Source organism: Patella vulgata, chromosome 9 (genome assembly GCF_932274485.2).
Source record: "Patella vulgata chromosome 9, xgPatVulg1.2, whole genome shotgun sequence".
In the NCBI taxonomy this organism is placed as follows: domain Eukaryota; kingdom Metazoa; phylum Mollusca; class Gastropoda; family Patellidae; genus Patella; species Patella vulgata.
The window spans coordinates 152,585-168,919 of NC_065887.2; the positions used below are offsets into that span (position 1 = coordinate 152,585).

General features: G+C 36.2%; 1 protein-coding gene across 1 annotated transcript; it reads left to right on the top strand.

Annotated features, from left to right (window-relative positions):
• Window positions 1-2,165: 2,165 nt before the first annotated feature.
• Window positions 2,166-16,101, top strand: LOC126832446 (neurotrypsin). The gene is made up of 6 exons (XM_056103220.1): window positions 2,166-2,174; window positions 3,643-3,788; window positions 5,552-5,718; window positions 7,064-7,193; window positions 8,545-8,573; window positions 16,091-16,101. The coding sequence occupies exons 1-6, from the start codon at window positions 2,166-2,168 to the stop codon at window positions 16,099-16,101; spliced, it is 492 nt and encodes a 163-aa protein (XP_055959195.1).
• The last annotated feature ends 234 nt before the right edge of the window (window positions 16,102-16,335 follow it).

Genomic DNA, 16,335 nt, shown 5'->3' on the forward strand with positions numbered 1-16,335 from the left:
AAGGAATGTAAGAAGAGAAAACCATGTTTATTATATGATAAAGGATGAGGATTGTACAAGCTTGGGGTGTTTAACATTCTGGTAACTTGTACATGTTGTGACAAGTTATTATGAAAGACAATTTAACTTGATATTTACCTTTATTTATCTTTTTATGTATATCTCACCAGACAATCGGATTAAGTAAAATATGTGTTTCTTCAAAATTATCAACCCACGTCCCTAGTCTATTTGGGTTCTTAGCTAAAATTCCTGTACACCGAATAATGAAATGGTATAATGATGAATAGGTATAAATGATGAATAGGTATAAATGATGAATAGGTATAATGATGAATAGGTATAAATGATGAATAGGTATAAATGATGAATAGGTATAATGATGAATAGGTATAATGATGAATAGGTATAAATGATGAATAGGTATAAATGATGAATAGGTATAATGATGAATAGGTATAAATGATGAATAGGTATCAATGATGAATAGGTATAATGATGAATAGGTATAATGATGAATAGGTATAAATGATGAATAGGTATAAATGATGAATAGGTATAATGATGAATAGGTATAATGATGAATAGGTATAAATGATGAATAGGTATAATGATGAATAGGTATAATGATGAATAGGTATAATGATGAATAGGTATAAATGATGAATAGGTATAATGTCATTGTTTACATAATTGGCAAGTAAATTTGTGAAGACATAATTTATAAAACCAAAGTTTGGACTCAAACTGTAATGAACTGAAAACAGTTACGAAATGTTAATTGTCTAATAAAGTGTTACTTTAATATTTGTAATGATTAATATATTATGAGCTTGAATCGCCGGATATATATACATATGTATGAAGTAGGTATAAGTGGCTATAATATGATTGACAATTGACATGAAATTCACGATTATAGATTTGTCCAATGGAATCGCTATGAACCATTGTTCAAAGTCAAAATACGAATTCATCCAACGGGATCTCTGTACCATTGACCCGCCCAACATATCGCAATGGTTATATTTTGGAAATATGGTTTGCATTTTGACAGTTTAACCAATTTTACAGTTTCGTCATGGAGGAGTTTATTGCAATTACTATCATTAATTTATTGGTATTGACTGTAAAAATCGGTAAGAAAACATCTATAATAATTTAAATGCTTTATGTATAGATCAGTGAATTATACTAATATCTATAATGATTTAAATGTTACAGGCCCGTGCCTAGCCCAAAAATGTTGGGGGGGGGGGGGGGGTAAGGGCTGCTGGGGGCGCCGATGGGGCTTCTGAGGGCACCGATGTACTCGTAGTGGGCGCCCAACCAAAGTAACTCGGCTTTATAGAGCGCCCATACTGATATGAACACGTTAGTCGTTGGCTTCGTATTGCGTCTCCAATGGAAACGGCGCCTTTGGCGCCCATTGGGGGAGCATTGTTACGGGTTTTATATGGGAAATCATGAATAACTACTATGTGTTTATGGATTATGGGGGCCATTGTTAAGGGTTTAAAATTAATGGACCTTTATTGAGAAATGAACCGTTTTAAAGAATGTGTGTGGGGGGGGGGGGGCTCCATTTCCCCCTGGAGTATGATAATTTTTTGATTTTGGAGGACTGGTCAATATGTAAAAAGTGCTCTGACATATCTATTTATAACTTCAACGATTCAATTGGTTCTCCAGTTTTGGCCACAGATCACTAATGATTTCCTCATTGACTTTAATCTTAATTCTCGTCTCTTAGACCGGCTCTAACTTCTTCCCAAATTTTCATTCGATAGACCGCTTTCTACCACAGATGGAGCAACATGTGGCAATTTCTTGCCCAAAAGTACGCATGAGGTTCTCATGAAAAACTTGAGATACACAAGCTGGAAGTAGAGATAACTAAACATGCAATTTTCGGCCCAACAATTTAACCTAAACAACCTCTCAACTCTTGTGTCCTACCGCCTCAAAATTATGAATATTCACCAAAACCTGACAGAAAGTGTATTTTCAAACTCTTTTCGTCGATTTTACACCAAAAAGTCAACAAAAATCGCCATGCAAAAGGGACAGGGAGAGAAAGACTAAAAATAACTTTCGCCCTTCGGTGACGGCGTCGAGATATTTGGTGAGCTGTGTCCTTTTAAGACTATCATCTTCAAACGTATATGGCTGCAGTAGGCTGGGAGTATTGCAGTTGAAAACAGTATTGCAATATATGGCCACTTGCTGTCTTGCAATATCTTAATGACCTGTTAAATATGTCAGTCAAGTATTTTATCAAATTAATGTACATCTAAGCGTATCGTAACAGGTCTATTGTTTGTTATAAATTCTAATTGTTTTGTTGCGGTTGTTTTTTTGTTTTCTTTTTGGTTTTTTTTTTAGGAGGAAGGGTGGGTGCGTGTATGTGATATTCTTCAGATCACCATATGTTTTGCATAAGCTAACCCTAGCCACAGTAGCTTGTTTACCGTGGGCCAGGGGTAAATATTATATTGTGTTTAGAGTACGCCCTTCTTTATTAGTCCGGTTGGTGCAGGAACAGTTAGACGTTAAACCCCATTTCATTTCATTTCATTTCGCTTCACAGACTCCTAAAGATTGTTTCTACTGATAGTTAGGCATAAAACAGTAACAGTTAGGCGTTAAACCCCATTCCATTTCATTTCGCTTGATAGGCCCCGCCCCTAAAGATTGTTTCTGTTGATAGCTAGGGATAAAACAGTAACAGTTAGGCGTTAAACCCCATTCCATTTCATTTCGCTTCATAGGCCCCGCCCCTAAAGATTGTTTCTGCTGATAGCTAGGGATAAAACAGTAACAGTTAGGTGTTAAACCCCATTCCATTTCATTTCGCTTCATAGGCCCCGCCCCTAAAGATTGTTTCTGCTGATAGCTAGGGATAAAACAGTAACAGTTAGGTGTTAAACCCCATTCCATTTCATTTCGCTTCATAGGCCCCGCCCCTAAAGATTGTTTCTGCTGATAGCTAGGGATAAAACAGTAACAGTTAGGTGTTAAACCCCATTCCATTTCATTTCGCTTCATAGGCCCCGCCCCTAAAGATTGTTTCTGCTGATAGCTAGGGATAAAATGGTAACAGCAAAACGGGTTCAAAATCGCAAAAATATCCAAGGGCTTCGTCTCTATCCCTCCTGGACGGGATACTAGCTCACAGATCCAAACCTGTTTACACGCGAAATACGGTCGTTTTGTTTTGCGCCCCCTGTGGCATTTACTAAACCCCATTAGGGCGCCATTACAAAATATTGCCCACCTGTTGCCATATTGTGAGGGTTGGGATGTTTGTCTGTACAGCGACGATTTTTGGCATTATTTTCTCTAAATTTCAAATGTTAAGTATCCCTTAAAGTACAATCCAATGTGTAAGAACGTTTTCGTAATAAGGCTTTAGGTAATAGAACGCTTTCATATTTGAAAAAATTGCTCGTTTGTTCTTCTCAAATGTCAGTATTTACAGCATGTGATGTACTAATTGTAATTAGTAAGTGATGTACTCATTGTAATTGTAATTTGTGAGTCTAGTATTAAAGCGTATTGATGAAATTTGTTTTATGAGGCATTAGAGGTAGGGGTTCCCGTATCCGGTTGTATTAAGGATTTAACTATTTCTTTATAGAGTCCCAACAAATACGACTAGTTGGAGGATCTGGACCACATGAAGGAAGAGTTGAAGTGTTTCATGATAATAAATGGGGTACTGTCTGTGATGATGTTTGGGACGATACAGATGCATCAGTTGTATGTCGACAACTTGGATATAGCCCGTAAGATTTGTCTACTTTTCCAAACATAAATATCACTAGTGGTGACTACAAAACGTGATAACTTGGCTCAGAATAAAGTCTTTTGAGTGCAATTTTCTATACTGTCATTTTACATGATCTATTTTTGAGCTAGTATAGAAAGAATGGCCAGTTCTTTATCTAAATCTTACATAATTTATCTTTAATTAATCATTAAGGCTTAATGACAAACGCTGAATAGAGTATGCTTACCTCTGTTCGTAAAACATGATAATTGTGATTCCACATTAAGCTGATCTGTGGACATGATGTTTTATCACGTTTTCCATTAAAGGACAATATTGGTGTCAGTCATTATCACATATGTGTTAGAACTGGTTAAACACATTCCAAATATCATTGCTACGATAGACGAGTAATAAAGGTTTCAAAAATCGGAACTGACTGAAGTGACGAGTGATAACAGATACATGGTCGAATTTCTGCTCACTAATAATTCCTTCGAAGACCAAAAGAGAACATGAACGAAAAACAGAAAAAGTCCGTGCATTACCATGTCTTTATAAGGTATAGAATGAATAAAAACAAGGGAATGTACGGACTATTTCTATTTTTCTCGTGTTCTCTTGTCTAATGACATTCAATTACTTTATTGAATTGTCAGGTATCCTCTTACAGTCCCATATAACAACTTTTGGTTTCGAAGGGACTATTAGGGAGCAGAAATTGGGCCGTGTATCTGTTATCACTCGTCACGTCAATCAGTTATATATAGAGGGATAACTCGTGTTTTCCTTTTGGAGGCAGACCACCATTAATTTCCCCATTGACATCAATGTTAATTCTGGCCTCCAAATTTTCGTTGGGCTGAATGCTTCTCACTATAGACAGAGGAACAAATGGTCATGTCTTTGCACTAAAATTTGTATGAGGTTGACCACCAAAATTTTGAGATACACAAAATTGAAGAAGCATACTAAAAACATGTAACTAGTTGCCGTACATATCACCGTAGCCAACCTGATAACCCCGTTATCCTACCGTCCCAAAATCATGAATATTTACCAAAACCTGGCAGAAAATGTTAATTCAAACCCTCGTCATCCATTCTAGACCAAAAATCGACAAAAATGGGCATGCAAAAGGGGAGAAAAGAAACAGAGAGAGAATTGCTATAAATAGACGAACTACAATTTGTGGGTACCGAGATGGTGAAATTTAATGGGGGTACCGAGATGGTGAAATTTAATGGTGGTCTGCCTCCTTTTGCGTTCCTCACTTCCGATTCATGAAACCTTTATTATGCATCTATCGTAGCAATGATCTCTGTGTTAAGATTATATTTGGAACGTGTTTAACCACTTTTATCACATACGTGATAATGACTGATACCAATATTGTCCTTTAAGACATACATGTACATGCAGTGCCTAGTCTTTTACCGGTGAACACACCAAGAAATGAAGGTGTTTTAGACACAACTGAGCCCGTCCAGGATGCTGTTGGATATGTAATACTACAGTGTGTGTAAGATAATCTTAAAATAGTGTCAAAACTATCACACATACCAATAGGTGAATCAGCAACTTGTATATGAATTTACAGTTCTTGCTTTTAAAAGCGATAATTTGTATACAAATGTATTGTTTTTAATTCAGCACCATCTACACATGTACGGGTATATCATGATGACCCGTCGGGTATCTTATATATGCTTTTATATTTGCATTTTTTGTATTAATTAATTTTGAAAATATGTAATATGGGACTATTTTTAGAACCAGGGCGATGGCGCTCTCCAAAGCCTATTTTGAACAAGGTGTTGGTCCAATTTGGTTAAATGGGGTTGATTGTCAATCATCTGACAGGACACTAGCCGAATGTTCTCATGGTGAATGGGGAAACATAAGTTCTTGTACTCATGACGGAGACGCATCGGTGGTCTGTAGAGGTAGGTTCAATTTAAAATTTTGAACCAATACGATACATGTTTATAAATAAAGTGATACTGATATGAAACTTATTTCACATTCTTTTACGATTTTGAAATGGAAATCAGATATAACGGTAGTCACTTTTTGTTCCTCAAGAATTTTGGTTATTTGTGAAATAAGATGAAAACTTAGCAACAAGTGTGAGATCACTGCCACAATCTCTATACACTTCCTTAGCTTTGTCGCTACTTCAATCATTTAACACCATACCTATTTTATTTTAAGTTGTCATATCACTATTATATAATCATAAGAACCATTCTAGCACTAAAAATAATCATAACACCCGAAATAATAGCATAATTATCTGTCTGGAATAGTGAATTATCACTTTAACCCGTGTGCGGTCACGTCGGACGAAAAACACTGTCGGCAACAAGGGGTAATCTAAGACCCCAGACATAAATAGGTTTTTGTAACCATACAAATCTACAAATAATTTAATTGACATTTCCATGTAGAATCCGTCGCTTGATGGGGTTGGTAGAGTACCTAGATTTGTTTTCAGATCTAGATTACTAGAATGACCAAAACAATATCATTAGTACGAAAGATTCCAAATACAGAGCTAGCACCCAGCGCAGAACAGATTAGACACTTGTAACCAGCAAAATGTTAAAAGGAAAATGGTGGAGAGGGGTCCACAAGAACCCTTGTGTCCGATAATGTAATACTTGTAGTTTCTTGTCAAATGATGAATTTTGCCACTGCCAAATGTCCGTTCTATTTGCAACATTATACTCAACATTACGTAGCTGACAATGTATAAAATTCTTGCTAGATAAGTATGAACCAGTTCCTCACAAACGTTAAGGATATGGTCGTGGGGTCCCGAAATATCCCTTGTATACACACAAGGGTTAATACAGATAATACTGTATAATTAATACATTTATATGACTTAAATATTTCTAAGCACAGGGTGGGTGGCTGAGTGAGTAAGAAGCTGGCTCGCTAACCGGGATATCGGGTTGGCTACCGGTGTTGGCCGAGAAAGTTTCTTGGGATTGTCCGGCGTGGTTTCTCTTTGTCAGTGATGCAGGACAAAGGACCTGTCAAGGGCAGTATCTAGTTGTTCGGATGGGACGTGTATGTAAAAGAGCCTGTGACAATTGGAAATTTAAATAACAGTAGGCAGTAGCACAATAGCCCGGACACAATTTGCCTCATGGCACACTGTATATGACATATGTCTGTCGTTGCAGAAAAGTTGGACGCTAAACCCCATTTCATTTATAAGCACGAGAAATCCGTAGGAAATCGACACAAGTCATTAGCCATTAAATTCTATTTTGTCCGCAGTTATCGAATTAGTTGGCGGAAAGAGTACGACGGAAGGACGAGTGATGGTATGGCACAACGGCTCATTTAGAAGAGTTTGTAGTGATGGTTTTGGACAGGATGAAGCTCAAGTAGTTTGTCGTCATCTAGGATTTAACAGGTATGAATCTGTAAAGTATTCCAATTCTATATAAATGATTTATACCACTTTCAATTAAATACAACCTATTAAATTCATTGATTACATCCATTGGCTAACTTTGCTCTTATTTGTCTTTCAGGTAGCAATAACACAGTGGCGTCTAAATAAACCAATTTGTTATTCACTATTACAGAGTGTCCGTAATTTTTTTTTCAGTCGCAGATATTTTACTATAGTTATGTAGATCTTCACCAGAGTTCATTTTAAATGTGTAAAAATAACTATACAGTTTGAATCCTCGAAAATAACAATTATATACAATTAATTTACTTGGTTAGTTTTATAGAGTTGCGTTTTTTTTCACACAGTGGTCGCATCACGTATGTCTGTCATGAATTCGTCTATTTATATCGCTATTTCCGGAGAAGCATTGTTCAATTTATTCAGACTTTTTGGGGCCTCTTCCTTCCAGCTTCGCGTAAAAATTGCATTTATTATAGCAGGGCGAAACTCCATCTCATGATTTCAGCCTATTTATTAATACTCTATTTTTAAAAGTTATTTTCGTTTAAGCATCACACTAGACTTTGATTCACTATTTACAAATTTGACTAAAATTGGTTTAAGTTTGTCAATATATTTTGAAGGCAATCTGTGTATAGCCAATAAATTATCTGGCGATAAACTAACACCTGTAATATCCTTTGACGAATTTTAGTCTAATGTTTTCATCGGTTTATTCTCTTATCCCATAAACCTTTACATTCAGTTTTCTGGAGTATTGTTCGTTGTAATTTGCCATACTTATCGCTTCATTATTTTTCAGTTTGAGACCATTTTGATCTTGTTTTATTCCAGCTATTTCTCGTTATAAACTTTTATTTTCAGCAATAATTTCATTATTTATAGTTTTTGTTTTGAATATTTTTCTTTTAGGTCATTGAATTCTTCAACCAAGGCTCTTATATCATTTTGAATTTCAGTTTTTACTTGATGAAGGATATTAATCCTTAACTGTTCAATTACATCTTTTATGTCGTCTTTTGTTTACATGTTTTAATCCATTTCATCACTTTCTATTTAATAGCGATGGCGGTGATCCTGATGTTAATGTTGATTTTGGTAAAGGTTCAGGTCCTTTTCTGGTATCTAATATTAATTGTAACGGAACTGAGTCGTTACTAACAGATTGCAAGGATCCAGAATTTAAACCCGGAGAATGCAGTGGTACATCTGATGCTTCGGTCGTTTGTAAATGTAAGTCTATAACAACAGAACAGGAAATCTAAGTTATTATATAGTTTTCACAATCTGTCTGTATGCCCGTCCTTTAATGTAATCTAAAAATATAAAAAAAAACTTGTGGGAAAATTATTCTTACCAAAACGGGTGTTGATCACCAAATAAACATGACATCTATGACCTTGTTCCTAAAAATAAACGGGCGAGAAAATTTAATAATAGCCAGTAATGCTAAATGCTAAAGAATCTGTGTGGATGAGATGAAAATACAAGGAAATCATGATAAAAATTGCAGTTTTCAATCAGTAGTCACACACCTCGGTTATATATGTGTGTAGGACGCGAATGGTATAACGAGTGCGAGTTAAATGATAAGGTCTGTCATTGAGTCAAGTGGTGTAGTTTTGATTCCTAGTTTATGTCCAGACAGTGGTTGAGTCAGATTTGTAAATGCTGAAAGATATTAACTTTCAGACTTATTTTCAAAAGGAAATAATAAAGTTAACTGGTCTGTTGCTACAATGTATTATAACAGTATGTAAAACGTTTTGAAATAAATCATGTTCAAGTAAAAATTAATATTAAAATCTCTCATTTCCAATTAAGTTTTTCTATAGTGTTCAGCCCACATTTTGAGTTAGATTGTGGCGATATATGTTTGATGGTCGGTCTATGGGTTATTCCAGCTGTTCCACTGCGACTAGTTGGAGGATCTGGGCCACATGATGGACGATTGGAGGTATTTGATAAAAGAGAATGGAAACCAGTTTGTGTTGTGTTGGACGACAGACCGGTGGTTTGTAGACAACTAATATATAGTGGGTAAATATACAACATGGAATACATCTATCTATCTAGTCTATAAATGTTTTTTATATATAAATTATTTATGTGTATTTGACTATAACATATTAACTGGAAGTAGTTAATTAATATTAATTTATCTATCTACACTGTAAAAAATGGGTGTGAACTTTACACCACAGCTAGCGTTTTCTAAATGTAATACCTTTCCAAAGGTAAGCAACTAAAAGAACTACACCTAACAAGTGTAACCGATATTCATGACTACTGAACACCTGAATAGGTGCAATTGTGGGATGTTTTGGATACGCCACACCACTATCAGTGTTATACTGCATTTACATCAAAGGGTGTAACTATTATTGGGGATTGTAACATGTTTAAGGGCGAATCTTGCGTTTTAATTGGTCGATTAGACACTGTCTATTGGACAATAACGCCCCTCTAAATTAAAAAAATCACTGCGTATTAATATTATGCGTACTACTTTAATAGAGATAACCACAATGGAGACAATCAATTTTGACCTCGGTACATTAGATGAAATATTTGGAGGTATGTCCGAACATGAACTTAAAACACCAACCCTCTTGTCAGGTACCAGCTACAATAATCTATTACAAATATACTATTCAAAAAAAGTAGGGGATATTTGATTTTGGGGGCATAATACTAAAATATGCAAATGACTACGAAAAAAGTCACTATAGAACCTAACAGAAGAAACATTTCCAGTTACATGTGACGCCCAAACGCACCAATGGGTACCGCATGGAATGCAGGTGATGCTTGGGATCATCATGGGGGTCCAACCCAAGATTTGCACGACTCTGACTTTGAATGTTACAGTCATTGTGGCATTGAATTCCAGGGTGGAAACATCAGTTTAATAGTTTTAGTGACCAGAAAACAAATTTTGATATGCGTCGGCTTACCCAAAATGAAAGGTTACGTGCCCTTGGCATGCTACAGATCGGCACAACACAGGCGGTTGTGGCGCGGACGATGAATGTTTCTCAGTCTGTCATAAGCAGGCTATGGTCCAGATACCGTGATACACAATCTGTACAGGACAGACCACGCTCAGGTCGACCAAGGGCGACAACTCAAGCCCAGGATCGATTTATCCGTACCTTGGCCTTGAGAAATCGTGTCATCACAGCAAATCAGATCAGCGCTCGTCTTCAAACAGACACTGGTGTGAGAGTGAGTGGCCCGACGATTCGGAATCGACTGCATAGGGGTCACCTTCGCGCCCGACGTCCTCGCGTGATCCCTTGTTTGAGAGATCATCACATTCAGGCAAGACGTCGTTGGTGTAGGGATCGTCAACACTGGGATAATCGACGCTGGAGCAATGTGATGTTTTCAGATGAGTCAAGGTTCACTGTTGATTTTTTGGACAGACGTAGGAGGGTGTGGCGTCGTCGAAACGAGCGCTTCCAAGACGTTAACGTCATCAGACATGATCGATTTGGGGGTGGTTCTGTTATGGTGTGGGGAGGCATCACTGTTGCTGGAAGAACGGCTTTACATGTTGTTGCAGGGCGTGTTACAGGCCAGTACTACCGGGACAACATCTTGGCAGTCCATGTTGTGCCGTTCGCACGACGTCATGGCCGCCGTTTCATCTTCCAGGATGACAACGCAAGATGTCACAGGGCCAGGATCGTTACAGGTTACCTCCAACAACAGAACATCACCACATTACCTTGGCCAGCACTGAGTCCCGACCTCTCCCCCATCGAGCATGTCTGGGACATGCTTGCACAGAGGTTACGTCAACGTCAACAACGTCCTGCCAATGTCCAAGAACTTGCTGCTGCGTTGCAACAGGAATGGGACAATCTGGACCAAAATGACCTTAGACGTCTCATTAGGAGTATGCCACGTCGGATCAATGCTTGTTTGGCAAACAGAGGAGGATTTACCCGTTACTGACTTGGTTGTGATGCTGTGGTAACTTTGCTGTTTGACCCTGGGTATCATTTTACCCTTATAATGGCCAGTCTGTGCCTTACTTAGTCTAACGATCATTTGGAATAAATCGATGAATGTGAACTTCATTTCATTTTGTCATTTGTTTCTTCGTCAGTTTCATTAGGTGACTTTAATAACACTTAAAAATCAAATATCCCCTACTTTTTTTGAATAGTATACATAAAGTTTATTTTTAAAAAAAATACTTTTAAAAAAATGAAGTGAGAATTTTTGGGGGGGTTTTTGTGTCTATACTCATACTGCTACTATAGCAACCAAACGATAAGCGAGCCAAATCTAACGAGAGTAGCCCGTTATCCCGTTACGATACGACGTTTTCTTTACGTCAAAATTGATTTCTTTGGTTTTTACGTCATTAAAACCGATTTGCAGTTTGACGAATTTTGAAGTTTACACAATAAAATGAGTTCTTTTGAAATTCTAAAAAATAGCATGTTACAATGTCGATAAATACCTCCTGTTTCGCATTCAGAGGGGTGTTATTGTCCAATAGACATGTCCTGAGATTTTACATTAGAACACGTCTTGGGTCCTAATGATCTCAGGACATGTCTATTGGACAATAACACCCCATCTAAATGCGAAACAGGAGGTGTTTATCTCCTAAATAAATCATAGAACAGCGTTAATTTTACAGCGTTTATTGGGTTGCAAAAGTGTAATCGATATTCATGAGTACTGAACACCAGGATAGGTGTAATTGTAGCCTCTAAAGTGTGTTTGGGGTGAGCTACCCCTCTACAAGCGTTTTATTGCATTTACACCAATAGGTGTAATTATTTTCGGAAACATTCCTCCGAATAAGGTGTCAATTTTACACCGTATCTTACGTTACAAAAGTATTTGTATACTCTAATTTGAGTGTTTGGTTGTTGTTTTTTTTTTTATAAAATATGGCTTTGATTGTACTAGTAATACAACTATAACTCAGTTTAGAGTGTTTACTCATAACGAGTAAAGTATAAATTGTTTTAGCGTGTAAATGTTCCAAAATATAACCAGGTACTAGATCTTAATTAATAATTCTTGATTCAGGTGAGGTGCATAAATGAATAAACCACATTATTCAGCTAAGTTATAAGGATATGTGTACTAATTTTTCCTTGTGGTTTATATTCATTGTAAATTGATACAGATTGTCTAATTGCCCAACAGCAATTGAAATTGAATCAGTCTGATGGGTATTTGTTAATTTAATGTTGTTGTAAAATGACGCGTAGTACATGACGGTCTATATGTAATCTGGGTCGGGCTAAACGCCCTATACTAATTATTATAGAGACCGATAGCCAATTTCACGTTTTCCGAACTTAGAAGTCGTTGGCTTGAAAAAAAAACATCCAACAAAACAAATTACATCCGCGTTGGTGTAATAATTAAAATGAAAGTGTAATTTACAAACCATTCTTGATGGTTAATGCTCAATCTAAACCCACGGATGTAACATTACATTTAGGTGGCAACTAGTTTCCACCCGAATTGGTGTAAACTACCTTAATATTTTTAACTGTGTTGTCTTACATATAATAACTGATACGTTATTGTCATAAATGTTTTTATTTGTACAAATTGTTTATCTATGTTTGAATATAACATACACCATATTAACTGAACGTTGACCTGGGTAATAAGCGGTTATGTCTGTGTATAATAATATTTTTAGGATAGGAGCAGTAAGTAAAGACCGAGCCTACTTTGGAGCGGGGCGTGGAGTAATAGTAGCCCAAGTAGAATGTAATGGAACTGAAAAGTATATTAGGGACTGTGGATATTATAATTATGGATTTGGTTACCCGTGTAATCATAATAAAGACGTATCTGTAATATGTCAAGGTAAGATTATATTAAAAGTATTGTGGAGATATGAATGTAGTTATTTGATTTTGATTTATGTCTAAAGTTTTGTTTCAGTTAACCAACGAAGCAGGTTCTTCTTCTCACATTGTCTAGAAAATCTGCCAAATATATCTCATATACAGGGTGGGCTCAAAATATATTACCCATTCTGATTGTACACTACTATTTTTTCCCAAGAAAATATGACAGAAGCATGAAATGTTTATTGGATACTAAAGATGATCCCTGATATAATTAGTTACAGAGTTAGATATTTTGATGTATAAGTAGAAAATGAAGCCCACTTTCTACTAGAAGGCAGCCATTATAAAACCCTTAGTAATAACCATATCACAAAAGCAGGAACGTGAACGGGTCATGCAGCGTTAGTGTTACCCTTGTTTGCGTTGTGGGTGTTTCCTCCTAGCCGAATGTTCTCATGGTGATTGGGGAAACATAAGTTCTTGTGCTCATGACGGAGACGCATCGGTGGTCTGTAGAGGTAGGTTCAATTTAAAATTTTGAACCAATACGATACATGTTTATAAATAAAGTGATACTGACATGAAACTTATTTCACATTCTTTTACGATTTTGAAATGGAAATCAGATATAACGGTAGTCACTTTTTGTTCCTCAAGAATTTTGGTTATTTGTGAAATAAGATGAAATCTTAGCAACAAGTGTGAGATCACTGCCACAATCTCGATACACTTCCTTAGCTTTGTCTCTACTTCAATCATTTAACACCATACCTATTTTATTTTAAGTTGTCATATCACTATTATATAATCATAAGAACCATTCTAGCACTAAAAATAATCATAACACCCGAAATAATAGCATAATTATCTGTCTGGAATAGTGAATTATAAGATTATTCTTTAACTGTGTATAGATTATGTGTTTTAAGGTTTTATTTTACACTTAAGCAAATGCAACTATCACTTTAACCCTTGTGCGGTCACGTCGGACGAAAAACGCTGTCGGCAACAAGGGGTAATCTAAGACCCCAGACATAAATAGGTTTTTGTAACCATACAAATCTACAAATAATTTAATTGACATTTCCATGTAGAATCCGTCGTTTGATGGGGTTGGTAGAGTACCTAGATTTGTTTTCAGATCTAGATTACTAGAATGACCAAAACAATATCATTATTACGAAAGATTCCAAATACAGAGCTAGCACCCAGCGCAGAACAGATAAGACACTTGTAACCAGCAAAATGTTAAAAGGAAAATGGTGGAGAGGGGTCCACAAGAACCCTTGTGTCCGATAATGTAATACTTGTAGTTTCTTGTCAAATGATAAATTTTGCCACTGCCAAATGTCCGTTCTATTTGCAACATTATACTCAACATTACGTAGCTGACAATGTATAAAATTCTTGCTAGATAAGTATGAACCAGTTCCTCACAAACGTTAAGGATATGGTCGTGGGGTCCCGAAATATCCCTTGTATACACACAAGGGTTAATACAGATAATACTGTATAATTAATACATTTATATGACTTAAATATTTCTAAGCACAGGGTGGGTGGCTGAGTGAGTAAGAAGCTGGCTCGCTAACCGGGATATCGGGTTGGCTACCGGTGTTGGTCGAGAAAGTTTCTTGGGATTGTCCGGCGTGGTTTCTCTTTGTCAGTGATGCAGGACAAAGGACCTGTCAAGGGCAGTATCTAGTTGTTCGGATGGGACGTGTATGTAAAAGAGCCTGTGACAATTGGAAATTTAAATAACAGTAGGCAGTAGCACAATAGCCCGGACACAATTTGCCTCATGGCACACTGTATATGACATATGTCTGTCGTTGCAGAAAAGTTGGACGCTAAACCCCATTTCATTTATAAGCACGAGAAATCCGTAGGAAATCGACACAAGTCATTAGCCATTAAATTCTATTTTGTCCGCAGTTATCGAATTAGTTGGCGGAAAGAGTACGACGGAAGGACGAGTGATGGTATGGCACAACGGCTCATTTAGAAGAGTTTGTAGTGATGGTTTTGGACAGGATGAAGCTCAAGTAGTTTGTCGTCATCTAGGATTTAACAGGTATGAATCTGTAAAGTATTCCAATTCTATATAAATGATTTATACCACTTTCAATTAAATACAACCTATTAAATTCATTGATTACATCCATTGGCTAACTTTGCTCTTATTTGTCTTTCAGGTAGCAATAACACAGTGGCGTCTAAATAAACCAATTTGTTATTCACTATTACAGAGTGTCCGTAATTTTTTTTTCAGTCGCAGATATTTTACTATAGTTATGTAGATCTTCACCAGAGTTCATTTTAAATGTGTAAAAATAACTATACAGTTTGAATCCTCGAAAATAACAATTATATACAATTAATTTACTTGGTTAGTTTTATAGAGTTGCGTTTTTTTTCACACAGTGGTCGCATCACGTATGTCTGTCATGAATTCGTCTATTTATATCGCTATTTCCGGAGAAGCATTGTTCAATTTATTCAGACTTTTTGGGGCCTCTTCCTTCCAGCTTCGCGTAAAAATTGCATTTATTATAGCAGGGCGAAACTCCATCTCATGATTTCAGCCTATTTATTAATACTCTATTTTTAAAAGTTATTTTCGTTTAAGCATCACACTAGACTTTGATTCACTATTTACAAATTTGACTAAAATTGGTTTAAGTTTGTCACTATATTTTAAAGGCAATCTGTGTATAGCCAATAAATTATCTGGCGATAAACTAACACCTGTAATATCCTTTGACGAATTTTAGTCTAATGTTTTCATCGGTTTATTCTCTTATCCCATAAACCTTCACATTCAGTTTTCTGGAGTATTGTTCGTTGTAATTTGCCATACTTATCGCTTCATTATTTTTCAGTTTGAGACCATTTTGATCTTGTTTTATTCCAGCTATTTCTCGTTATAAACTTTTATTTTCAGCAATAATTTCATTATTTATAGTTTTTGTTTTGAATATTTTTCTTTTAGGTCATTGAATTCTTCAACCAAGGCTCTTATATCATTTTGAATTTCAGTTTTTACTTGATGAAGGATATTAATCCTTAACTGTTCAATTACATCTTTTATGTTGTCTTTTGTATACATGTTTTAATCCATTTCATCACTTTCTATTTAATAGCGATGGCGGTGATCCTGATGTTAATGTTGATTTTGGTAAAGGTTCAGGTCCTTTTCTGGTATCTAATATTAATTGTAACGGAACTGAGTCGTTACTAACAGATTGCAAGGATCCAGAATTTAAACCCGGAGAATGCAGTGG